The 27841-nt window shown below is 37.1% G+C and overlaps 1 protein-coding gene across 6 annotated transcripts in view; it reads left to right on the top strand.

Annotated features, from left to right (window-relative positions):
- The window catches only part of macrod2 (mono-ADP ribosylhydrolase 2), a 690444-nt gene that overhangs the window by 441762 nt on the left and 220841 nt on the right, over positions 1-27841 (top strand). For all 6 annotated transcript variants that reach the window (XM_065296426.2, XM_065296424.2, XM_065296422.2 and 3 more), the window contains exon 6: positions 19842-19963. In XM_065296426.2, coding sequence (XP_065152498.1) covers positions 19842-19963 — 122 coding nt within the window. The remainder of the gene's footprint in view (positions 1-19841; positions 19964-27841) is intronic.

The raw sequence follows: 27841 nt of genomic DNA, 5'->3' as shown, positions 1-27841 counted from the left end.
AATTATCTTTGGTGTGCATAGCAAAAAATCCAACTTCTTTTCATGTGTTTCCACTTTTTTTACATTTGACCGCCCCTTTAGATTATCAGTAAGTGATAAAAAGCACATCCGCTGCACCCTCTCTTGTCAAATGTAATGAATATTTGATTTTTAAGAGGACATGTAGTGAAAAATCATGGAAAATTTTATCCATGTGCTATACAGTAATTGGGTCCCCAGTGCTTCTATCAACCTAAAAAAATTGTAAAAGAACAACCCAGTAACTTAGTTTTGGTAAACCACTCTCTGCAAGCAGGTGAAAATATAGGGAATTGAAATTTGGCTCCCCTTGTGATGTCAGAAGGGGATAATACTGCCCTCTAATCTGCACTATTTAACCACAACACTGCCATTTAGTGCAGAGATCAGCTCATTTGCATTTTAACGGACAAGCCAAAAACAGCAAATTTTTGCTCACACCTACAAAGTGGCAATTTTAACATGTTATAATAAATTATCTATATGATATTTTGAGGTAGAACTTCACATACGTACTCTGGAGACACCAAAGATTTATTTGACACCTGTTAAAAAAGTCTTGTGAAATGTTTCCTTTAAATTTGATTCCATAGTTTTGTTTGTGTATCTACTGGATACAACTCTGCAAATCCTTTGTGTTTTAGGCTGTTGAAAGTAAAATCCTTGCATCTGTTGTATCTCATCGCAACATCACTGTCACCTGCATCAGATCTTTTATTCCTCCAGAGTTTTAGCTCACTTTCTCACAAGAGTGCAGTTGGAGTCTGGACTGTGATTTCAGTGAAAGTGTCCATCTGCCCTGACTGCATTTAATCTTCTGCTAGGGTATCTTAATTAGTCTTGACTCTCATTTTCTCAGAAGTGTGCTTCAGTTCATCAGGGGACCCAGAGCAGGACCGGTCCCTAACCACAACTGTCATCAGAAGAGTAACAGAGATCATCAAAATAAACCCACAGCTTCATTCTGTACTTTATCCATCTGTGCAAAAGAGAAATGTTGAGGATACTGGATCTTTGAAGCTGTGTTTTACAACAGGGGTCTAAAACTAAAATCACACGGAAGAAGTTGCCCTAAACAATGCTGGGTTATTTTCAACCCGGCATTGTGTCAAAAAGGGACAAACCCAGATGTTTAACCCAAAATCTGAGTTGGATCCGTCCCTTTTTTGATCCAGTGCTTGGTTGAAAAGAACCCAACACTTTTAGAGTGTAGTTTATAGTTTTTGGTCAATTGGCATGGCTATTTAGAGTTGATTGAGCTTTCATTAACATTATATCATTAGGGCCTGCTCTAAGGCCTAAAATTAGTTCCTGCAGTTTTCTCCTTGCAGTCTCCTTAAAGGAAAACCCCACCGTTTTTCAATATTTTACTATGTTCTTACCTTAACTTAGATGAATTAATACATACCTATCTTTTTTCAATGCGTGCCCTTAATCTTTGTACAGTGCTTCTTGAATGTGTTAGCATTTAGCCTAGCCCCATTCATTCCTATGGCTCCAAACAAATGTTTTATTTTGTGCCACCATACTTACTTGTGTAACTACTCATGCAACAGTCTTTAAATAGGATAAAGATGGAAGTGTTTGGTGGCTTCTAAATTCATCCCTGTTTGGATACTAAGGAATGAATGGGGCTAGGCTAAATGCTAACACATTCACGAGGCGCTGTACAAAGATTAAAAGTGCACGCCATGAAAAAAAGATGACTATGTATTAATTCATCGAAGTTGAGGTAAGAACATAGTAAAATATTGAAAACTGTGGTGTTTTCCTTTAAGTCACATTACCCCCACAACACCTTACAATCCATCTTTGTTGGAATGCTACTTATATATTTGTGTTTTTGTGCATGTACATTTTTATTTCATTATCATCAGAACTTTTTATCTTTCTTTAGCACACAAAATAATATACAGTACTGTGCCAAAGTCTTAGGCCACCATGCCAGAATTAGATTTGTTGTTTTTGCAATGTTAAAGTGATCATATATAATTTTTTCTCAGTCTCTTTAATAAAATACATCCAGAAAATACAGGGAATGTGTATATAGTATTTAAAACTGTATAAAAATTTAAACTGATGTGTCAAGTTTTTAGGGTAAACTCCTCTTCCACTTGAGCAATACCAGGAAACTGCAGAATCTCTTAAACCTAAATGAAATTAAATCGTAATTTCTAATTTTAAAGAAATTAATCTTTTAACTTAATTCTGCTCAAAAACGCTCAAGATGTGTTTGGTGCTAAGAGAGGTCACACTAAACACAAACGATGCCTAAAGAAATTTAGTCCTGAAATGTTTATTTTTTTATTTTTTGTACATATTTCCTGTATTTTCTGTTTGTAAATAGATAGAAAAATAAATATGAATGGAGATTAAATCTTCTAACACAACAAGTCTGGTGTTGGTGGCCTAGGACTTTTGCACAGTACTGTATATCTGTGGGAAAGTCTAGAAATAGCAATCACAGAATACGCATAGTTTCGCCAACACACCTCACACATTTAAATCAGGTGCCTGGTCTCTTTGATGTGTGTACGTCCCTCTGGTGGTTCATCTTGTGACGCGGAGGGGCTGTAAGAACAGAAGCCGCGTTAGTCTCCCCCAAGCCGTCTGTTTGAAGGTGACGTTTGATGTACCTCCCGATCAATCACGACGCCAGCCGCACGCTGCCAGCGCGACGTGGCTCAGCGGCATGGGTGGAAACATCTGAATGAGGCTTCTCAGCGCCGTAGAGCATCAACAACGTGGCTCATCAAAGCCACGGACATCAGACCCTACTGCTAAAGTTCTCACACTGATTTTCACCTGCCCCTTTCTTTTCGCTCACTTTCTTACATACCTTCTCACTTTGGTGTTTTGGTATTCGTTTTGGTTCGGTTCACACATCAAAGATTCCTATACACGACTGTTAAATCGATCTCAGACTGTTTTTAAGAGTGCTCGGGTGGATTGTATTATCATCAGGAACATTAACAGAACATCTGGTTTAGTTTTCGTTCAGACAGTACTGCTAACATTCTTGTTTAAAGGAGATATAATGCCTGAAGGTAAACCAAGGGAAGTGGTTACATGTTGAAACTGTATATGTTTCTGATACTCCGTCCCTTAAAGTTTGCAGGGAAGAAAGCGGCCCTCCGAGTACTGTATAGCGCTGGGAGCCCTCTTTTCATTTATAATGACTGTTGACGGTAGCCCATGGGCGTTGGCTTGTGTCCGCTGAAATAAGAGAGAAGTCCCTGATGCCCGCACCTCTGTCCTCGCGCCGGCGGCAGCATATAAAACGGTCTCTTTGCTCGCTTGATTAGAACGAGGCAGAGGTGTCAAAAAAACCCAAATGCTTCAGTCAAGTAAAGTGAGCAAAAATGCATCCATATTTCGAGCCCATGAGATGCACCCTCCATGGGCCCATTCTGTTATTTAAATGCCCTTGATGGACTCATTGTGAAGTGATTGTGTGCATTATTCGTGTTGATTGAGTTAAGGTGTTGGGCAGACACATACTCCTGAGGGTGACCAAACGCAGCAAACTTTCCTCTAAAAATGAGTCTTAGCCAGCTGTTTTGAGAGACATTTCTGGCTTTTTTTGTACTTAGTTTAACTGACTAGCCGAGATGACAGTGAGCTTTTTTGTCTCCTTTCAATTATTTATTTATCACCAGCTCTTTTGTGCGCTTGAGTATTGAAATCTATGCAAATGAAATTCTGCACGCTAAAAAAGAACAGCGTATAATAACAGAGCTGAGAAAAAAGAGGTCTGTCCTTCTCACACAAAAGAAGTTATAGGCAAAGCTGTGTTCATTTGCATGATTAAGCTGTGGAGGATGTTTGAACGCTTTAGTCCAGTTCAAACAACGGCGTTTATTTTACATTACGGCGAATGCCCGGAGACAGCATCCTGAACAATAGTCGCATGCACCTTTGTATTTTTCAGCATTAATATGCATGGTTCTGCGTTACAAGTTGCATTATCAGTGAGCATCGATTTGTGCCTGGCACATGAATAGAATAGTAGCTGTGTAGACCACAGATGCAACATGTACAATCGTTATGCTTTTATGGACCTCAATAATCTGCTTATTGACTGTATGCTGAACTAGAAATCACAATGTAAACAGCATTTTACATTTAAACTCATATTTTTTCAACCATATTTACGTTTATTTTATCTCAGAATGATTTCATAACAGTCTAAAAAGCCTTTTTTTGTCAATATTTTGTATATAATGGTCAAAAAATGGTCCCATGCAAGCTGTCCCTGGGGCAGACTGTCAGAAAAAAATGGTACCCTAGCGGTCACTGGGGCAGTACATATGAGCTCTTTAGAAAGAATACCACTTGGGGTGGGCGATCTGACAAAAATGTTATTTCATGATAGGATAAAAAAATTTTTTTATGTTATTAAAATATTAAATGCCACAGAATTTTCATAATTCTCACCAAAAAACGTTTACACTCATGAGCTTAATGAGCAACGGATCCGCAACTTGGGCGCTCCTTTCACACAAAAACATTGCGCGCATATAGCACTGTTGTTTGTGTTTTGATGGCTAAAAATCACTTGTTTTAAAACTGCTGCGTTTTTCATGACCACGTGCATAGCACCGTGACGTGGGCTCGTAACCTCGTTAGAGACGATGGTCCAAAATTTCTACCGGTTTATCGTCCACCCCTAGATACCACCCCAGTGACCTTTTTATAATTTTCTCACAGTAATGTAGTTGTTAAAATGATTAATATCACTGTTACTGTTAAAGTTACAACATAGTTACATTTTATTTCTCATAAACCTTTCCTCAAAAACCTTTTTTTTTTGCTTTCTTAAAGGGATAGCATTTTTTTTTTATTTACCCTAGTTTTGTTTTAAACCTGTATGAGCTTCCTTATTTTATTGAACACAGAAAAGATATTTTAATAAACAATGAAAGGCAATGGGTACCATCAATTATGTGGTTACCATCATTTATCAGAATTTATTTTTGTGTTCAACAGAAGAAAGTACCGAGCCCCTAAGGTGTCATTGGAGTAAAAAAAATCTATAGTTTAGTTTCATGTGCTCGCGTGAAACTTTCATGTGCTCACGTGAAACTTTCATGTGCAGAATTTTTTAAGTTTAGTTTTGCATGCTCGCGTGAAACTATCGCATGGGCACGTGAAACTTTCGCTTTAACGTGCGTGCACGATAGTTTCAGGTGAGCACGCGATAGTTTCACGTGCTCGCGCGATAGCTTCATGTGAGCATGCGAAACTAAACTTTAAAAAAAAATTCCGCACATGAAGGTTTCACGTGAGCACATGAAACTAAACTTTATTTAATTTTTGCTCCATGTCCCCTTAGGGGCTCCGTAAGAAAGTCATACAAGTTTAAAACAACACAAAAATAAGATGACTATTTTTTTTGTTGAACCATCACTTGAAATATTTAAGTACGATCATATTTGCTTTACAAGTCATTAAACTTACTATAATTTTTTATGTTTTTCTGTTTAACTCATTAAAACAAGTAAAGCAATTCAACTTAAATTTATAAGTTACTGCGACTCACCACAGGTCAAAAAATAAAATCTAAATAGTTGGAATGACTTGTAAAGCCAATTTGGTTGTACTTACAAATTTAATTCTACATACACACCAAATGCGTAATATCGCGTTGCTTGCTCTTGATTACTCGTGGGATTTAACTTTGTGTCATGCAAATTTTTCAACTTGCGCGAAGGCGCGTTTGAGGTGAATAGTGCTTGTTTTCATGGCAAACGCGCCACCCATTGCGTGGGGCGATGCGAATGACGCGTCTGATCACGTCTTTGCATTGACTTTGTATGTAATCTACTCGCGCAAATCATTGAACTCGAGTTTGGTGTGTATGCCCCATAAGGCCTCAGATTTTTTTTACAGTGCAGGTTTAAATCTGATTTTTATATTTATTTATCCCCCAGGTATATCGTGATTGTAATTTTATCAAATTATTAAGTACACAAAGCGTCTCTATTGGCCCATTCATTGTATTTTATGGCAAATGTGTCATTTAAACTGCTTTATGGGAACAATTGACCATATTTTCATTTTTTAATTTGCTGTTGGCCCATTCCACGTGAAAATGAAAATCTGAATTGGATTACTTTTATACACTGACCATATTAATGGCTTCATCAAAAATTTTTTAAAGCCAAACATCATATCATTGCATTGAATGCCAACATAACCTTCGTTAATGGGACAGAGATACTGCAATCACCACATAACACACACCTTCACCGGGTTCATTCAGAGGTCAGTGCTCCGAAACAGGACCATAGAGAGAAAAACACATCCCACAAACAGAACCGTAAAGAAACAATCAGATGGATCCGCTCCAGAATAATGGCTCTTTCTCCACTTCTGAACCGGTCGAGGGCCGGTCAGGCCGGCTTGGCTAAATATCTTTATGAGGTGAATTATACAGATGTGGCCTTTAAAAACGCGCGTTTTCTCCCGCGGCATTCGCCAAATCGTCTCGCGGAGTCACGCAGAATTCTGCAAGTGTTTTCGGGGGGGCTACTTTCCCTTTTCCCTTAATGTGTTTCGCTTCACAGAAAATCCACCAGGTGGCGCATAAAAAACTACATTTTTATATGCGTTGTCATTGCGGTTGTTTCCAGAAGTTATTGCTGTATTGTAGGGCATTGCTGAATATTTAACATTTCTATTAAAACAGCAAAGTGACGTCAACCAATTCTTGCAAGCATAACAGCGCATACATATATTAAGATGACTGTACGTGCAATGGGCATTTATACTAAGTGCAACAAAGAATTTAGTGTGAGCCTAATACACTTAACTCTATTTACAATGTATATCTTAATTATTTGTGTTGTCGAATTTTGACACCGTTTCATTGTTTGTTCATAATATTAATAATTATGTCCGTTTTTCTAAAAGTATTAATATTTTAAAGAGATTCATGTGGTATAAAAATACATGTTTTAAAGTTAAAAATGTTGTAAAAATATAGTAGTATTATTGTTCTTAATATATTAAGAACAATAATATGACACATGTATATTGCGCTAAATTGCTTTACATATGGAAAGAGGAATTCTACTCAACCACCACCAATAAAGTTTAAAAAATATTCTTTAAAAACGGCGTTTAAACCCACGCAGAGCGAACAAGAAAACATGGGCCTACATACTGTACAGTGGGCATATGATATCTTTATTTAGTTTTACATATTTAAAACTTTAATAATACCTTTCTTGCGCATATAGGCAGTCAGTGTTATGATTTTTTTTTATCCTTTCAGCCGTTATTCATAACAGTAAAAATATTCAGTGGCTTTGTAAATATATTACTAAAATATTATATAAAATCTAATTTATAAATTAAAAAACAAAGTTTTAAGTTAAGACAATAATAAATATGTTTATTTTTATTGAAAGAAAAACGTAGAAAATGTTATTATGGGTATAGTTGATGCAAATAAAGTGTGCAGTATACAAAAAATGCAAACAAATTATTTCTAAAAGTGGCAAGATTTTAAAAAGATAAAGGTGGCATAAAGAAAGACATGAGAAAAGTAGAGGTATGCAAAAGAGCACAGTTTAGTTATTGTTAATTAAAGCGGTTTTATACACCTTTGTTTGAATTGACAAGCATTTTATTCGCCACTTTCAACACATTTTGTGATTGATTTACTGATTTATTACAGAAAATTGTTGTCAGAAGCAAAGCTATTGTACAAAGCATCTTTATATGTATGTTTTAAAGTTAAAAATGTTGTAAAAAATATATTAGTATTCTTTTATATTAAGAATAACAATATGATACATTTATATTGCGCTAAAATGCAATATACATTATTCTGCAATATAAATTATTCTCAACCACCACCAATAAAGTTTAAACATTATTCTTTAGAAAAAAAACGGCGTTTAAACCCGTGTTGCGTGGAGCGAACAAGAAAACATATGCTTACATGCTCAATCGGCACCGGGCGGGTATCCTTTTCCTCCAGACCTTGACGCATGGTCGCGGAAAAGCGAGAAATATATTTTTTTTAAGTAAAAATATTTTGCACAATTGATATATTACTTATGAATATTTTAGGAAATTATTTTTGACACACGTAGGTTATTACGTGTATTTTGGATTTTAATTTCATTACTGTGCCTATCCGTGGCCTCATCCGAGCGCACTTTCTTTGTCTTGCGTCTTTTAAAGACATTGGTACAGCACCATGACCCAGAAAAGACTCACACACCTTTCCCTGATGCATGCCCACACAGAAATACTGAACTCCCTGGACATTCGTCCCCTAGCTCATGAGAGACTTTGGAATTTCTATTATACAACCGGCGCAATGCGCGACGCGAGTTTTTTTCTGCGCGAGTAAAGAGCGCATTGATAATATGCGTATTAATGGAATGACAACGCGGGTTTGTTTATTACATACATGGATGCGCAGCAGCACAAAAACGCTTTTTAATATGAAAAATTAAAGGATTAAAATGTAACAGATTATTATTGAGTCTCTTGGACATAAATGATGATCAATTATGAGACGTTAGAAGGCTTAAATAGCTGCTTCATCTGTAGCTAAGTAAATAAATGCTTTGCTTTAAACAAATGCATCTACTTTTAAATGTTTTTTTTAAATGCTACCCAACGGATTTATTGTATATAATGACTCTGCACCTGTAGATATGGTGAGATGAGAAAACATTTTAAGTAATGCTTTTAAAAAAAACATTTCGCTGTCCAAGTGCTGAAATGGCTCTCCACACGTTTGTAAATTCTTTATCTTTTGTTTGTAACAAATAGAGTATTTTTACAGTACAAACCTTATATAAAGCCTATTCTAAAAATGTAATTATACACCATGTATTTCTTTATAAAAGTATACAATATCAGAACTAAACCCATCATTATTTTTGTTCAAATTATGAATTATTTATAAGTTTAAAAAAGACAGTAATAGTACTATTTAGTAAAAAAAAAGATCTATATAAAAATATACTAGGTATGTTAATGTGAGAATATTTTACATCTGTCGTGTGATTCTAACTTAAAAACGAAAGTAAAATATGTTCGTCCGCATGGACATTGAAAATTGTGAAGTTTAATTAATATTATATGTTGTTATAATATTATATGTTGTATGTAAATTGTAACGAAAGTAATTCCCCCTGGGATAAGTATTTTTGCTTCTGATTAATAGCGCATATTCATCTGAGAACTGATGATGTCTGTGTGTTTCAGACCCTGGCTGTGTGCCCTGAAGTGTATATGACAATAAAGTAGTAAATCTCAATGTATTTATTTTTAAAATGTATTTTAAATAGGCCTATAGGCTCATAGGTTTTTTGGTTAAAAATTCACAGCACCCCCTGTTCAAAATGACTTCCAGCGGCCCTGCCTTGACGCTTTGTGTGTTCGACTTTAAATGGTTTTTTTTTTTTTTTTTTTTTTTTTATTAGAGAACATATGAACATTAATACAGAAAACAGGCATCAAAATAGAAACTTCCAAAGTTGAATAACAAAATAGTTATAAAAATAAAATAGAAGACATTCACAGGACGCCAAATACAAGAGAGTGATTTCTTTTAAGAAAACCAGGTGTAAAGGATAAGATTTTAACAATCTACATTTATGAATAAAGAATTTGCCATACAAAATGAAGAAATTTACCAAATTGTAAATGTTTTTATCATCATTCTCAAAGTAACAAATAATATCTTTCATATTAAATGTTATGACTGTGTTAGTTTTAGTTGATAGGACAGAAAAACATTCATTCCAAAATGCCTGAACATTTTGGCAATCAAAAAATAAATGACATAAAGACTCCTCAGTATTATTACAAAATGAACATTCGTTCCCAATGTCCATAAATTTAGAAAGTAATAAATTAGTTGGGTATATTTTGTGTAATATCTTCAAATGAATTTCTCTCCGTTATTTGAAATACAAAATTTATAGGGCAGCACCATGCTTTACACCAAATTACATCTCTTAGAATGGAATTCCAATAAAATTTTCCTCTTGGAGTAACTCTCTTCCTTTCATGAAAAACTTGTCTAATATCTTTATTAGTGCATTTTTTTTCAAAAATATTTTTTCGACTTTAAATGGTGCGGCGCTGACTGGTCGGCGTATGACATCAGAGTACCGCGAGAGCAAAGGTAAAGTCGGACCATTTGTAACATTTCGACTTGCTCTCGCGGTACTTCTGCGCAGCGCCACATAGAAACGCCCTTTGACTCTTTAAGGCAAAGTACCAGCAACATGAGAAGTGGTGGCACGCAAAAGAAAGTGAAGGTACGCAGTACGCTAAAATATAAAGCGTCTGTACTGCGAGCACTGGTATAATTATTTACATCGTGTGTTGCTCTTTCACCATTGTGCACCCGCGCACTCGCTCTGTAGTTTGTAGCTCGCGCTCCGGCTTCGATAAACACCGTTTCTCAATACCAAGTAGGGGAGAGTGAGGCAAAGTGAGCCAGTGGGTAAGTTGACCCACCCCCTTTATCTAGGCAACCATACAGATTTGTAGCCGTGTGACCACAAATACAGGTAGCAACCATAATTTATATGTTAAAGAGAAGGACAAATTAAAAAGTTATGATTAAAGTATGATTTTTTTAACAAAAAAAAACCAGTTTTTATCCTATCAAAGTAAAATTTATACATACCAGGTATAAAGGCTGTTATGTTAAAGTAGATTTATCCAGGTCTAAATATTCATACCATAAATATTTGTGATAGGCTAATGTATAAAACCATGTGAATGATTTAGCTAAAGATTAGCCTGAATTACTAAACTAGGCAGTTTCCCAGAACGGTGGCTGTGGGGCAAAGTGAACCAGATGGGGTAAACTGAACCAGGGGTTCAACCCCACCATGAGGCACTGTAACCATTGAATATGTTTCATTAAAAAAAAATTCTGTGTAGTTTCGCACAACTGATTTGTTCATTTTTAAACATTTTAGAAAACATATCATGCTAAGACATTACCATATTAATAAATTTTTGAATAATAATAAATAATAAATAATAAATGCATTTGGCGTTTTGCAGGTCTACACTGAAAAAACAAACATACCACTCAGAAACGTCCATTGACAATCTCCAAACAATAAGTTGTTCCTCAAAATTTGTATTTTCATCTGATACAGACTCAAACATGAGTGGATGACATCAGAGTACCGCGAGAGCGATTTAAAACCAACCTCCTCCGCTTTATTTCTCGCGGTACTCTGATGTCATCTGCTTGTCGGTTCTTGTGGCGCTGCGTAAAGTTGACCACACCTAAAAAATGTACTGCTAAACTCGACAGAAATGCTCTGTATACCAGCACCTCCTTTATTAATTTGTATAGCAGGAAAAGTTCTATTTTACTTCTCAGCGTGATAAATAGCTTACAAGGTTTGGTGTGTGAGCGTGTGAACTGACAGAAATGCGTGTGTCTCATGGCGATTGCGTGGGACTTAAGAGCCTAGGTTATATCAACATATGTCAAATTAAGTTACCTGATATCCACTTAATTTTATAAGTTATAAACATTCATTTAAAATAACATACAGCTTATGTATTAGGCCTATTTGCTTAAATTACATTTTAACAAAGAAACTGCAAAGGTTGATATTAAAACCCAACACGCTGGTGAAAACTGGATAAACCGGTTTTCTTTGATGAGGTGATCGATTAGCATTGGGGGTTGGCAAAGAATTGGCAGACCTAGGGGTGGGTGGTTTTTAATTTCTTGACTCTCTGTCACTGGTAGCTGCTAAAACAAGCAGCTAAACCATGTACAATTAATTACATTTTGGAATTAACTTCCTTCATGTCTTTTTATTTATACACTGTAAAAAATATTTTCTGAATTTTTAAGTAAAGTTAGCATTAAATATGTTTTACAAACAATTGATTTACAAACTCTGGGATGTTTGTGATTATCATCATTCAGAAAAGTGGTGCTTGTGTTTAGACTCATGTTTTACGTGATTAAATCAGGTTACATTAGTTTCTTTTCAGTGTAGAACAGTTTGTAATCAAAATGCAAAAATATAGTACATTTATAAACATCGCTGAAACAAAGAGTGAATTAAAATTAAAAAAGTAATAAAGTTAAAGCTGCTGATAATTTTGTTTATATTTACTAGCATTTTCTGAGTGAAAAATGTTTAGATTTTGTTAAGTAGCCCAAATCCTACTCCAATTTATTTCAGTGTAGGTTTCTCATTTTTATCAGCTTTCTTTTGCTTTTCAAAGGGCCGTCTACCTTTGCTACCGCCAGTGCTTTAATGTGGGCCAGTACCGCCACTTCCAAATATAGCTCTTGAGCGTACCACCGCCTCTCCCTGCGCCCAGAACCTACTTCTAACGTACCAGAACGCTCGTTTGCACATCTGTTTAAATCAGAGGCTTAATTTAATTATTTGGCTGCGCTGCCGCTTTTCAAAGCGCCCTTCACAATGCAAGCTACCTAATTCGTCCCACCGAGAGCAGAGACTACATTACCCATTCACCTTTGAGTTTTACAAGTTAAATGCGCATGCGTAGCTTTTGCTGCTGTCAATAGGCTTGTTCGACTTCATGCGGCGCCCCGAGAATCGACAGCCAGAAGACGTCACAGTATCGCGAGAGCGAGGCGAAATATGATTTCTTGAATCATTCTCGCGGTACTCTGACGTCATCCGGCTGTCGGTTCTTGCGGCGCCGCATGAAGTCGAACAAGTATAGTGTTAACAACGTGGTTTGGAGAGGTGTGTGAAACGCGCAACCATAGCTGCTCTGTTAAAATGAAAATACAATGAATACTTAATATGCCCTCCTGGTTTTAGACTCTAAGGAGTAAAAGAACAAGGTCAGAATCAGATGACTCTCGCTGGCTGACATCCCAACAAGCCAGAATGATATCGCTGCAGGTCAGATGCAAGCTTTTTCCAATACCCTTCTGTAGGTACGTGACAATCTCTGCTGTCGCGGCTGTCAGCTTGGTTCCCCTCGACGCAACTTCGGATTTCCTCAGACGATGTGCAGACTGATTGTATTATACATACTTGCTAAACTACAAGTGTACGAAATTTCAATGAATTTGAACGACGCGCACAGGAGTTTTACCACACGCAAAATGGAAAACAATGGGACAAAATAAAGTGATGACTTTCGAGTTTCAAATGGCCAATATTCAGTTATTCTTGAACCCATAGACATGGTCTTGGTGTCCAGAGAGTATCTTTGCCCGACAGCGACAATATGTTATTAAAAAAATAAATTACATCATTATGGATAAATGAGTGCTTACAGAATATATATGTTTGAGAATGCTTATCAGTACTTTTTTGTTTCTTAAACTTTAAAGATGAATATTCTCCTTTAGAGATGGGCAATTTTCAGCAATAGCACATTATATTCAAATTTTTGAGCTCATAAAAATATTTTTTCGCTTATTTAAATGACTTTTTTATGTTTTTATGCACGTTTAGTTTTGGTGCAATTTCATCAAAAGCTTGTAATTAGGAAATACACACAACATGCTTAACGTGTATTTTCTATATGTTAAAAAGTTTGTAAAAATTGCGTATTCTTATATAATAAGAATAACAATATGATATATTTATATTGCGCTCAAAATGATTTAGAAATGGAAAAAGGAATTCTTCTCAACTACCACCAATAAAGTTTTAAAATTCTTCTTTAGAAAAACGGCATTTAAACCCACGTGCACCGAACAAGAAAACGTATGCTTACATACAGTCCGTGTATGATATCTTTTTTATTTAGTTTTACATATTTTTATTTATATGCATTTAATAATAAGGTCATAATGTACACACTGTTAAAAATGATTCAGTGGCTTTGTAAATATCTCTAAAATAAATGATTAAAGTAACTTAATAAAATCTCTTAATGCAGTTATGCGATTTTTTTAGTTGGAAAATAAATTACTAAAAACAGAACAGATATTTTGTGTAAAATGTACATATATTATTTGATGTATACGCCTTAATAATATAAGTATTACATTTACAGATTATTTTAGTCAATATATTTAAAAAGGTCAGAGTAATATATTTAAGTTTTTAAAACTGTAATAATTGCATATTTCAAATTATTATTATTTCTATTTGACATCAAAAATGTGTAAGTTTTACGCCTAACTTGAAGTATGATTTACTTATATTTTCACATTGATATTATTTGAGTAAATGTAGGCAAAAAATAAATTAATAATAAGTAGAAAAAATGTCAATTTTAAACAATCACATAGCCAACGGTTTTTAATCAGCAACAAAGAAACTGCGCATTTTGCCGATGACAAACACATCAGAAACTCCTCGAATTTATGAATATTTACACTCACAATATGATTTTATTTCCTTAGTACAAAAGTATAACATATTATACAAATTCTCAGTGAAATGTATTAAACACCAATGCATACTTTTTATCGTGTTTCATACCATGTAAAGGGAAACATAATAATATAAAAAGTAGCCTACTGTTCAGTAATGCAGAAAAGCGCACCACAACCATGTTAAAGCTATTAAAACGTTCAGATGCAAAAATGAACTAAATGTAAAATTAGATAAACTAGTTAATGATATTGCGTAAATGCGCTCGGTCTCTTCAAAGGTCTTCGCGAATTATTTTGTTATAAGACTCGATTATCATACATCACGTCTCTTCTACTGTAAGTACACGGAAAAAATAAGACAAATGATCCGCGTTTGAGTCGGATTTTTATGAAGAATATGTGACTGTTTATGTAACTGGCAAAAGAAAACTTCGCCAACAAAATGTTTGCCAAAAAGCATGCATTTGTATGACATCAAAGTCCGTGTCATGTTACTTCAATATCATACAGTATACGCTCAGCATGATGTCGAGCACACACATTGTCGTCAGTATGGCCTACAAGAAACACGCCTGCCCTCTACAGGTTTTTATATTTCCTGCGTCCCCCACCGAACCCCCCTTTTGCGGGATCTCGCAGAATTTCGGAAGTCTCCGCGGCATTCTGGTCTCAGAGACGCGCATTTTTAAAGGCCACATCTGTACCACCACCTCACAGTGCCGCAAGTGGGAAATCACAGTAGATAAGTCAAATGGAAAAACTCAAAAAAGCCAGAAACTCATCAGCTATCGGTTATGATTGCCAGTTTATCTCCAGGGCATAGTGGACTTACTTAAGCGACAGTCTATGACCTGCCGGTAACCCTGAACACACTTTCACTCCTCCACGCTTCAAAGGTTATTGATCTATCTGCATCTTTTATCATTTAGATGGTCCCACTCACATATACTGTACAATGGTTCACACACTAACCACGCATTTGTGGTAACACACTCCACTTTTATGATTGTGCTGTGTAAATATGTCCAGCTCACTCCTTTAATCACATTTGTATGCACACATACAGTATCTCCTACAAATGATGAGACTCAGTGATCTGCTGCTCAGCTGGGAGAGCCCAGATTGTAAAGATTGAAAATCTGCATGGAGATAAAGGGAAACATCACTTGTCAATCGTTGCAGTCGTTGTTGTTTTTAATGTCTCTTTCAAACCTACATATTTCTCCTGGGTGCTGTTTGTTGGAAGGTGAATGCACAGAATAGAAATAGACCGCCATGAAAGCATATTTAGTCTAGTCTACAAATGCATCAGAGAGTACAACCATTTGCATTTATTTATTCTGATGTTAGTCGAGACTGAATAATGCTAATCTTTTGTCAACATACCATTATTCAGGTATAAGTAATGATTGTTTTCCGGTGTTTTCATCTAGCCATTGTCTAATCTTACGTCAAGATGCTGTTTTTTTCCCAGCCATCCGTAATGTTTTGTTGGTGGTGGCGTCTCGTTTTACACCAAAGGCTGATGCATGCTAATGCTGAATCAATACTATTTACTAGCTTTTTTATTTCTTTCTGTTTGTCCATTTTGAAGCAATGCCCCATTTTGATTTTCCAATCTCAGACTGAGAGCTTGATTGCCAGAAACAAAGTATGCACAATTTGTACTTTTGAGTGTAAGTGCCCCCTCGAGGAGTTGTATATGTGTTGCTGTCATGCATGCACATTGTGTTACGTGCTAAATGGGCGTAGCTTTAGTTTCATGCATATATAAACACACGGCCTGTTCTGGCTATCCATTCTCAAATTGAAGGGTTGTTGCACTAGGTCCGGAGGTTCATGTATTATGCATGGAAAACAACTGGGCGCAGGCTACATTATGGTCCCATCATGCTAGCTGGGTGCAGTCCTGCTGGTCTGAAGAGAGATGATATTTCATATAGTTACAGCCTCATTAAGGGCCAAAAACACACACACACATCTCGGACAGCGTGCTGTTTAAGCGACACCGCTGTGACTCTAGAGATGATCGCTGCGGCCATTGGCCTGTCTCATTGTTAATACATGATATAAGTGCTGTAATGCTTAAAACAGCATGTGGTATGGAGGGCTGGGTGATGCAATATTAAAATGAGGATATATTTGTGTAGATGTGGTATAAAAGTAACAGAATATATTAAACAACCTTCATTACTTACTGATTTTTTATAATATGAGTTTAGCATTTAAATGCACAAATGACAATTTTATATGGCGAATGTCAAATTAATGACACATGGCTTATCATTCTTTAATGGGCCATAAAGTAAGATTTATAACTACGGCCTTGTCAGAAGTTGAATTCACATCATAACAGTACACCTGTATCTTCTATATCTGTGCCTTTCTCAAAATGTTTAGTTGTACAGTAACTGTTAAACGTCTGCCATGAAACCCAGCATGCTGTGGATTGAACTGTAAAATGTTTGAGGACATATTAATAATTGACAAAGAACTGATTCATAAGGGTTATGCAATAAGAAAAGCACTTAACCCCCCACACATACAGGGCTCTCACTTGCTGAGCCACTAAAGATAGAAATCTTTTGCTAAATAATGCAAATAAACCTCTCGTTCCCGATCCGTTCTGTACATCGACTTCAGCAAAGCAGATGCATGCAGGAAGTAGTTTTTAATATAATTTATATATGATGATTCCACTGTCACCATTAAAGGGATAGGTCCCACCAAAATAAAAATTTGATCAAAAATCACTTACCCCTGTGTCGTTCCTAACCCCCAAGTCCTTAAATTCTGTTCAGAATACATTTTTAGATATTTTTTAAGAATATGGGTGCTTGTAACTGTCCTGTAGACTGCTATTGAATAGACGCTTTTCAAGCACAGAACATTTTAAAAAACATTGGCAAAAAAGCAATGTGTCATCAGTGGTTTAATAAGAATATTATGAAGCTATGAGAACAAAACTAACGACTTTGGCATGAAGATTTAGTCACAATGCAATGCTGACAGGAGTTAACTTACAGGCTGTGTCCGAAGCGGGAGGAATTATAATAATGTCGCTCTTGTCTACATTACCAATCCCAGGAAGTAAACTGTTGCCTACATTCCGTGTTTGTTATAGTCCAAGAAAAGAGATTTAACTTGGAAATGATAACTCGCGTCATCGTTTACATTGGGGTTTGTACCTTTTGCATATTGTTAACATGTACTAATACACACTTACACACCAAAGGAAATGTAAAATCGTGATTCAGACCATAGGTGCTCTTTAAAGAAAATATATCACTTGGCATTGAACTTTGAGCTTTATAATTTTGCTCTAACAGCAACCTAACAGACCAACTTAAGATGGTATTACGAAAAACGGCTGCTTTAAATTGTCAAACTTTGCTTGTCATGCTAGTTTTTGTTTCTGTTTTATAATGTACTGTCAGCTGTTAAGCAGACCACCAGCAACACTCTTGCTGTGTGTCTTTTAATGAGGTCATTAGGAAGGCATTCTTAAAGGGATAGTTCACCCAAAAAATGAAAATAATGTCATTAATGACTCACCCTCATGCCGTTCCATACTCGTAAGACCTCCGTTCATCTTCGGAACACAGTTAAAGATGTTTTATATTTAGTCCGAGAGCTTTCTGATCGTCCATTAAAATGTATACGTTTTGTGTACGGTATACTGTCCATGTCCAGAAAGGTAATAAAAACATCATTGAAGTAGTCCATGTGACATCATTGGGTCAGTTAGAATGTGTTGAAGCATCGAAAATACATTTTGGTCCAAAAATTATGACTTTATTCAGCGTTGTCTTCTCTTCCCCGTCTGTTGTTAAGCGCATGCGCGAGACTAAAGTAATGTGACTGCAGTGTCGCGGCTGACGTGTTATCTGGTGCACCCCAGCTGTTTTTTTGTTTGCGCCCGGGCTTCATTTACAGTCTGAGGGAGACGCACGCTGTAGTCACGTGACTTTAGTCTCGCGCATGTGCTTCACAACAGATGTGGAAGAGAACACAATGCTGAATAAAGTTGTAATTTTTGACCAAAATGTATTTTCTATGCTTCAACACATTCTAACTGACCCACTGATGTCACATTGACTACTTTGATGATGTTTTTATTACCTTTATGGACATGGACAGAATACCGTACGTAGATTTTCAATGAACGGTCAACAAGCTCTCAGACTAAATATAAAACATCTCAAACTGTGTTCTGAAGATGAACGGAGGTCTTACAAGTTTGGAACGACATGAGGGCGAGTCATTAATGACATTATTTTCATTTTTGGGTGAACTATCCCTTTAATTCTGATTGTCATAAACAAACTAGTACTGTGCAATAACTGATGATAGATGGATGATGGGATATCCATTGCTTTACTCTCATTGGTTGTCACTCCTGAAACTCGATCAGCATTAACATTACATTTATAGTTTTTCTCAACTTTGTTGCATTGCTGGACACGCCCACATCCTGTCACCATTGGTCACTTTCGCTCGAGTCCCTGGCAGTTGGCTAGCTTCCATTAAAATAAATGAAGTCATGCCACTGCTAGCCACTGAACGGGGTCTGAACGGGGCTTTACATCAGACCGTTCACAAGCACTTCTATAGCCCTACTGTCTCTTGAAACAAACACACTTTTAAGTACCGATGTAAGTGCTGATGCGGAGTGTGAGGGTGGCTAACAATATTTGTTTAGCAAAAGCACTAACAAAACACAAGACCAGTGACAGTTCCTGGAAATGCGAGGAAGCCCAGAAAAGCGACCGGTTAATTGCCCGCTGTCGCCCACCTTCAAGGGCCTGGTGGCGTCGGGCAGGAAGGTCTACATTATTTCTCTTTCAGAATCGTGCTCAACTTTCCTAACTCCCCTGTCATCACTCCAATGATTTAATTAAACCACCCTGCTTTCCTCAGCCTTCCTGTGTAAGACCCGCTCTGGTGCTGAGTGACAACCCAACGCATTACTATGCAAAGAGGCTGGCCACGCGCAGATATGAATTTATGAATAGATGGCATAAAAGGATTGAGTAATTGATTTTCTATCTGCTCTGCCATTTCATTAACTGAATAAACGTATTTGATTTTGGACAGTTTTTGGGCCTGTTTAAATCAGCCCTATTGTTCCATTGTTGGATTTTGTCATTGTTGGTAGATTCTTGTTTTCGTTCCATGATAACATTTTCGAAAAGCTGTTTTGTACCCAGTAGGATTGTGAATGTGTGGATGCTTTCCCATGATCCTCGGCAGCGGGTGAAGGTTTTGTGATTCTCTTGTACGCTTGCCTTTGAAGATCTGACAAGAAGCTTTGTTTTGTTTTTGTTTGTCATCTGGGATTTGTCGTAGTGTTAAACAGTGTCACAGTTTTAATTGAAAATTCATGTCATGTACTGTGGCGCCTGTTTACGTTAGAAATTATGATAACAGAGTCTTACGTTTTTGACAGTGAGAGAGATAACTGATCTTTTTTTTTTTCTTCCAGATGTAATCCATACTGTCGGCCCAATAGCCAGAGGACATCTTGGCCAGACCCAAAAAGATGACCTCGAATCATGCTATAAAACCACCCTAAAGCTGGTGAAAGATTTGAACCTAAGATCTGTGGTGAGTATTCAGGCCTACAGGACATCTTTTATAAAAACAAGTTGTTTTGTGGCACTTTTGACATTTTGAATACAACACGCATACTGTATGTGACTGTCTGAGAAATCCAGGCTAGATGAGAAGTATCAAAGTTTGATTTTAATCACTGACATGTCCTTAGTCAAATTTAAGGTGTCAAGGTTATATTTCCACAGAATGCTCTTTACATTATGTAGGATGATATTATGTAAGCACAAAAATACTTTAGATGGATTTTCACAGACTGGGAATTTGGTGTAAACTGAATGAGAACATGGATCCATTATGTCTTGTTACCACTGTGCAGGCGGGTGGTGTTGGTGTAATGGTCTGGGAGATGTTTTCTTGGCACACTTTAGGCCCCTTAGTGCCAACTGGGCATCATTTAAATGCCACGGCCTACCTGAGAATTGTTTCTGACCATGTCCGTCCCTTTATGACCACCATGTACCCATCCTCTGATGGCTACTTCCAGCAGGATAATGTCACAAAGCTCGAATCATTTCAAATTGGTTTCTTGAACATGACATTGAGTTCACTGTACTAAAATGGCCCCACAGTCACCAGATCTCAACCCAATAGAGCATTTTTGGGATGTGGCGCAAAGGGAGCTTCGTGCCCTGGATGTGCATCTGACAAATCTCCATCATCTGCAAGATGCTATCCTATCAATATGGGCCATCATTTCTAAAGAATGCTTTCAGCACCTTGTTGAATCAATGCCACATAGAATTAAGACAGTTCTGAAGGCGAAAAGGGGTCAAACACAGTATTAGTATTGTGTTCCTAATAATCCTTTAGGTGAGTGTATAGATACACACAAATTCACACATATATGATGTAAACAAAAACTTTTATTCTGCAAACGATTAGTTGCGATTAATCATTATGCAGCCCTAGATTTTGGTTTGCACATGGGTTGTGCAAATTCATTTTTAAGGGTTAATCATTGCAACGTTCATTTATTCATCTTCCTAGGGAAGATGTTCCCTAAGGAAATATATGTGTTTGTGTATTTCTTAGTGGACTATAACAAAGGTGTTTACTTTGCTAGCCAGTCTCGAAAGGTCCATGTTGTAAGTGTGCCATACTGTAGAAACATCTGCAATGGATAAGACTCATTTGTTCCATGTCGCCAGTATATTCAGATTGTTTCTCGGCTCAGTAAATTACCAGACAAGCTCAGGCTTTAATGAATCTGGCCAAAGACCAGCAGCTTTGGTCTGGGAAGAAATAGAGTCGGATCACACTCTGTTCCAGCTGCTGGCCCTATCTCCACCATCTGGTACACATGAGTTATGAATCTGCTTTAATCCATGGTGGCCACAGCCAGAAGGGCCGTGCAACCAATCAGCTCCTTCGGCCAGACCAGCAGAGACCCCGGTGAGGATCTCTCACAATTAGCCACGATGAAACCGTCTTTGTGGGACAAATTGCTAACTCGGCCATTTGATGAACTACTTTAATCTCATAGTGTGAGAATGAATTGGTCTGCATTTACCATCATTGCGAGGGCAGAATCCTGCAGTTAGGGTTCCATTATGGCAAAGACATGAATTCACTTCTGACTGCAATAAATGATGCTGTGCCACCAGTGACTAAGAGTTTACTGCTAATTATTCATTCAGTTTAATCTGTGTTATTTCATAGCATAGAAGGTCTAGATTTAAGGCCGTAGGATGGTCCACTTTTTATATGTACGAGACTTATTGCTATAACTGCTGGGTTATTATTACCCATGGTTGCATAGCAACAACCCAACATTGGGTAATTTCTAACTCAGCATTAGGACATTTTTTAACCCAGCATGTGTTTTGTTTAATATTTACCCAACATGGGTCAAAATAACCTAGCTATTTTAAGAGTGTAGTTTGTAGCCCAGGAGATGCATTGCATTTTGTCACAATGCGCATGCATCGAACATCTGTGTACACATGCAAGCCAAATAAACGTTACTTTTCAAGGCTGAATGTGCGCATACGTACGTGCACACATAAAAAACAGAATATATTCCGGGATTTCTTCGAAAGCAAAGCCCAGAAGTTCTCAGAGGCCTCATTGATTTAAACGGGAGAAATCAGGTAATGGGCTGTACGTCTTCGTTCTGCATTTCCCCCCTTAAGATTAGCCATTACATCGTACATGCACATTCCGCACATTTATTTAGCCTACCCCTTTATTTATTTATTCAATCATTCACATATTGACGTGAAACAGGGATCTGTTTTTACTCTAAGGCAGGTCCGGTTCGGTGGGACATGTTTAGACAGCTGCTACAGATTATTGCAGACCCTCTGTGAAAACGCTGCGGCCCCCGTGATTGACTCGGCTCTGTCCGATGAGTTCTGCCGTTACGCGCGGCTGCTTCAGTGTATGCTCACATTCGCTATAAATTGCATACAGTAAAATTATTAAATTCCTACATTTTTATAGCCTGTGCCAGTGCCCCTTCTGAACCAGATTTATTGCAGAGGTTCCAGACCACTTGCATTGTAGATTGGTGCTAAACTCATTAGGAAAACCCTTTCTCTTGTGCAGAAAGAAAAGTGAAGCTTAATATAAAAAGAACAGCTCCCCCAGAGGGATACTTGGGTATTGCATGAGGACTGAAGGCATAAAATCTGTTGGAAAATATAAACATGGGTAACAGAAGATAGGAATTGGATGAGCTCTCTAGCTAATCCTTGTTCTTGAGAACCCAAAGACAGCCCCTCAGGCAGAAAGAGCTCCGAACATGTGCTGCGGCCCACATGTGCAGCGCAGACAAATTCCTCTTGATTATCTCAAGCGATAGAGACCTGTGAACATATTTTTAGACAGCAGGAATCCTGTAAGTAATGCAGTGCTGAAATGCAAGTATGAGAACCTTCACTTCACTTCATTTTTTTTTATTCTTGAATGCTTAGTTGAAATTATGTAAACCGAAAAATAATAGACTGTGGCTAGTTGTCAGCATTTTATCTCGGTTTTATTTATTTTTTTAGTAAGTTTCTGTGAATAACCCTAACTCTAACTGTTGCCACTATATGGGGGACGTTTTTTTTTTACGAAACCTACCATTAAAAAGCTTGCTATAAGCTTTTTAGTAATTTTTAAGTAAACTGTTTTCTTTCAAATAAACTATGTGTAAAATATAATTTAAAGGAGTCAAATTACATTGTTAAAAATAACATAATGTTGTGTATTTAGTGTAATGCAATGTGTTTACGTGGTTAAAACCACATGATTTTTCACATACCATGCATTATTGTTGCTCCTCTACACTCTTAGAATGGATGTGTTAAAAACGACACATTAATTCTGGGACAACGCATTAAATGCATTGTCCCAGAATCCACCAGTCTATGTGTTATTATTAAAACAACACATTTTGTGTTTTTTTAACACAACTTGTTTTATTTTACCACAAAATCAATACAAAATTACACACAATGTGTTAAAAGCATAACACAAAAAGATGTGAAATTTAACACATCCTTTCTAAGAGTGTATTTCCTGCCTTTTTGTTTTATTGGCCTGCTATCCAGTGCGTTGTAATTTGCCAAATACATCAAGCGTGTGACAGAAATGTTACAGTACACAGTGACATAGATATGTGGGGGCGTGTGTTAATGATGCGTTTTAGGATGATACTTCACTTTTAGAAAAAATATCTCTTTGGATTTGAAACTTTAATCTTTGCGACTTTGTGGATCGTTCATATGCACAAACAGGTTTTAACACTACAAAGACAAAGGAAAACATGAAATCACATGATATGACCCATTTAAAACAATGATAAAAAATGGCATCCTGCCCCAACCTGATATTTGTTAATGGAAATTTGAAATCTATCTTTATTATATACACTGCTTTTCAAATTATTATGCACATGTCATTTTTGTTTATCAGTAAGTTTACAAATTTTATTTCACCCTTAACAGTTATATGACGGTGTAGATGCCATTCTTTAAATTATTTAAATATTTAATACTTTGAAAAATATGCCAAATTTGCTGTTCCAAATTATTATGCAGACATTTATAATGATATGGATTAAAATGATCCAAAAACAGATATGTCAAAAGTGCATGCATAGACAGATAATTTAATAAACCAAAAAAAGTAAAATTAATAATGTATTTAAACAAGTTACATAATAATATATGAACATATCTTTGACATGACTTTAGCTCTCCCATTCATTAAACTTAAGTTAAGTAAGTATATAAGTATTTGTTTTGTCTATTTTACTTGAAGATGCTAGGATTGCATCCCTAAGTTGATGTTTCAAATTGTGCTGTCTACCTCACAAATCTTTCATTTAAAAGATGCTCCGCAGGCTCTTAATAGGACTAAGGTCGGAGGATGATGGTGGTCACCTCTTGATTTCTTTCTTATTTTATGCCCATATGAATTGAAATAGTCAGTGATGGTTTTTGTAGCATGATATTGTGTATTATCCTCCATGAAAGTACATTATTTCAGAAGACATGATTCCTTTTATATACCATAGTAAAAAATATCTTTCTACATATCTTCTAGATGTCCTTTTGACACCATTAGAGACCCTTTTTTATGACAGTGTGGTTCAATTGTATTCACCTTTATTATAATAATTATAAATTGTATAAATACTACTAAAATATTTGTGCAATTACACGTTTGATTTATAGCCAAATGTATTTATTAATAAGATGTAGTTCTTGTCATCTTTCCCATGTGACAACTTGCCCCTTTCTTTCCTATACTGTACATAGTTGTCTCTATTGTTTGTGAGTAAAACTTCATATTCGTATACTGTAAGTCTGTAGCACAGCTTTTTACCGAAAGCAGTTTTTTATGTGCAGATCTAGTTACTACTGTAACACAGTGGCATACAGTACCTTTGTTTTTGGGCACCATGTGTTTAACTCCCAGCAGATACTACAATTAAAGTGCCTTGTTTTTCCTTTAGCAGTGACATTATGCCATTCACATCGCAATGACTATCTTTAGACAGGTGTGTTAGCTACAGGAAAGGTTAGAAGGTTAGCATTGATGCGCTTGTCGCTTGCCAACAAACACTCTCGCAGATTGAGATGAGTGATGTTGTACTGGAAGCGATTGCTTAGCTCACATTAGTTTAGCATGACACCTGTGTTTGCTCCATGAAGCTGAATGAAAGATGAGCTTCATCTTCAGATATGACGAGCTCTCTGAGCCAAGACACAAGGTGCTTAACCTCCAGAATGTGGTTTAACGCTTTTTGGACCAGGAGCAAGAAATGAAGGATTCTCGCTGTTCGTCTTTCAGGTTTTGGCGTTTCTCTTCTGTTCCATATACAGGCTGGGAAAAAGGACTAGAAAAAAACCTAGTGATGACGGATTCAGAACAAGTGCGGATGGTGTAATAGTAACATAACAACCTTCTTACAGCAAAAATATCAATAAACAGGCCACATAATTTAGATAATAAAGACTGATAAATTAGTTTTATATTAGATGTTTTTGAATAGCCTGGTTATGTACATGTATCTGGTATAAAAACCCAGAATCAAAATCCATGAGATTTCTTCAATAATGCAGTTAAATATACCCATGTTTGTGATAAAAATCCGCACATCCAGTCATTCCTCTTCCATGTGACCCCTCTATACACACTACCACTCCTATACTCGTTTCATCACTGTGACCGACTGAACGATCCGTCACGTTCCCCCGGAGGCCCATTGGAGCCACGTGTGACCGCGTCCTGGTCTGAGGACATCGGCTGAGCTAACCACACTCCAGAACACCAGTCTGGGGAATATTGGGGACTGTGGCTCTGTTGAAATGCATTTGCCATGCACTCATGAAGCCACAAAATGCTCAGAGGCACTGAGAACTGATGATTTACAGTAGTCTGCGTCTCAGTTGGCTGCATAGATAAAACTTTCCCCCCATAAGGGGCTCTGGTGATTTGCACTCTTAGCGGTAGTTGCTCATGTGGGCGGTGCTGCGGTAAAATGAAAAGGATTGATGGGTGCAGATCATGAAATAAGTCGAGATAATAAAACTGTCTGCCCTGCCCGAATGGGAGGGGCACTGCTGTAGCGCTCTGTCAATATTTGTAAGAGCCAAGAGACATTTAATGCAAAACACTTACAGTCGGGTACTTTAGGAAAGCTTTGGAGAAGCTGGGAAAGGAGTAATGGTTTTCTGTTAATGAGAGAAGGTTGAATGAAAGAAGAAAGTAAAGTGTAATGGGGCGTACACACCAAACGTGAAGCATGCATTCCTTGGACAGTATTACTCGTTGGATTTAACGTTGGGCCAGAATTTTTCACTTGTTTGAGGGGAATAGCGCTTGTTTGCGGCAATTGCGCCGCCCAACTTGCGTCACCCAATTTGTGTCATCCGCATTCCCCCGTGACATTGTATGCAATCTATGTATGAATTTGCGTTTGTTGTGTACGCCTCATTAAAGTAAACCACAGTGTTAAAGGGGACATATCTTGAAAATTAGACTTTTTTCCCTGTTTACGTGCTATAATTGAGTCCCCAGCGCTTCTATCAACATAGAAAATGTGAAAAAGATTAACCCAGTAACTTAGTTTTGGTAAACCATTCTCTGCAAGTATTTGAAAAAATAGGCCATTGAAATCTGGTTCCCCTTGTGATGTCAGAAGGGGATAATACCACCCCTTAATCTGCACTATCCAATCACTGCACTGCCATTTACTGCAGAGATCAACTCATTTGCATTTAAAAGGACACACCAAAAATGGTGCGTTTTTGCTCACACCTACAAAGTGAAAATTGTAAAATGCTATAATAAATTATAAATGTGGTATTTTGAGCTAGAACCTCACATACATACTCTGGGGACACCAAAGATTTATATGACATCTTAAAAAATGTCTTGTGAAATGTCCTGTTTAAAGCAACACTAAAGAGTTTTTGCTCTTTGCTCCCCCTACAGGTTAGAAGCGGAATTGTCCATTACCACTGTTGTAAATAATTTAGCCTACTGCAGCATAGCTGGCTCTGATTGGATTGTAGGTCTGCCGTAAAGCAAGTTTTTGTAGTTTTCACTCGAACTACAGGACCACGACCCGACGGTTGGAAACTTCATTAGTGCGGTTTTGGCCAATAGAGGGCTTCAAAGCGAATGTGAAAGTGCCGTTCACCCTGTTTCGAGTGGATGAACCACTGATACTTATTTGGAAATGTTATTTTAAGGTAAAAAAAAATTCTTTGGTGTTGCTTAAAGTTTCAGTTTTTTGTTACATATAATCACTGATGCAGGAACTTGACTCCGAGCTGGGCTTTTGACAGAGAGTAGTTTTAGCCGAGGACATAAAGGTACATTTTAAAGAGAGGGGTACGGGACTGGCAAAGGTCCTCGAGCCAGGAATTGAACTCGGGTCACCGAAAGCGCGTCTGCACCACTTTTTGGAACACTGCCCACCACACAATTGGCTCCGAGGAGCTGGGGTTACTTTGATGTATAGTTTTTTCCTGTTGAGGCTTATGCAGGCAGCCATGCATGTATTTGTACAGTCAAACCCCCAGAGAGCTTTAGTGTTGGGTCTATGGCGAGGTGGCTCTTCTCCATAGGAGCTTAATGAATGCCTGGAGAAACTTTTGGATAGGTCTCTTGTCTTCATTAGCTATGCCAGACTGTTCCCTATTTGTTACAGGAACAGCCACAGTAGTCACAAACTTACAGGGACAATGGCATCTGGTAACCATTCTCCTTTCCAAGGCGAGTCATTTCCCCCAAACTCATAGCATACCGTTTGCTCTGACCTTTTACAAAGGGAAATAACTATGTTTGCCCAAAACATAATTATAATCATCATCTCACTTTACTTTGATTTTATCTTTGCTCTTAAAGTACAAATTCACCATTACCAAA

The sequence above is a fragment of the Paramisgurnus dabryanus genome, chromosome 20, assembly GCF_030506205.2.
Source record: "Paramisgurnus dabryanus chromosome 20, PD_genome_1.1, whole genome shotgun sequence".
Taxonomy (NCBI): Eukaryota; Metazoa; Chordata; class Actinopteri; order Cypriniformes; family Cobitidae; genus Paramisgurnus; species Paramisgurnus dabryanus.
This window is presented reverse-complemented; position numbering and strand designations above follow the sequence as displayed.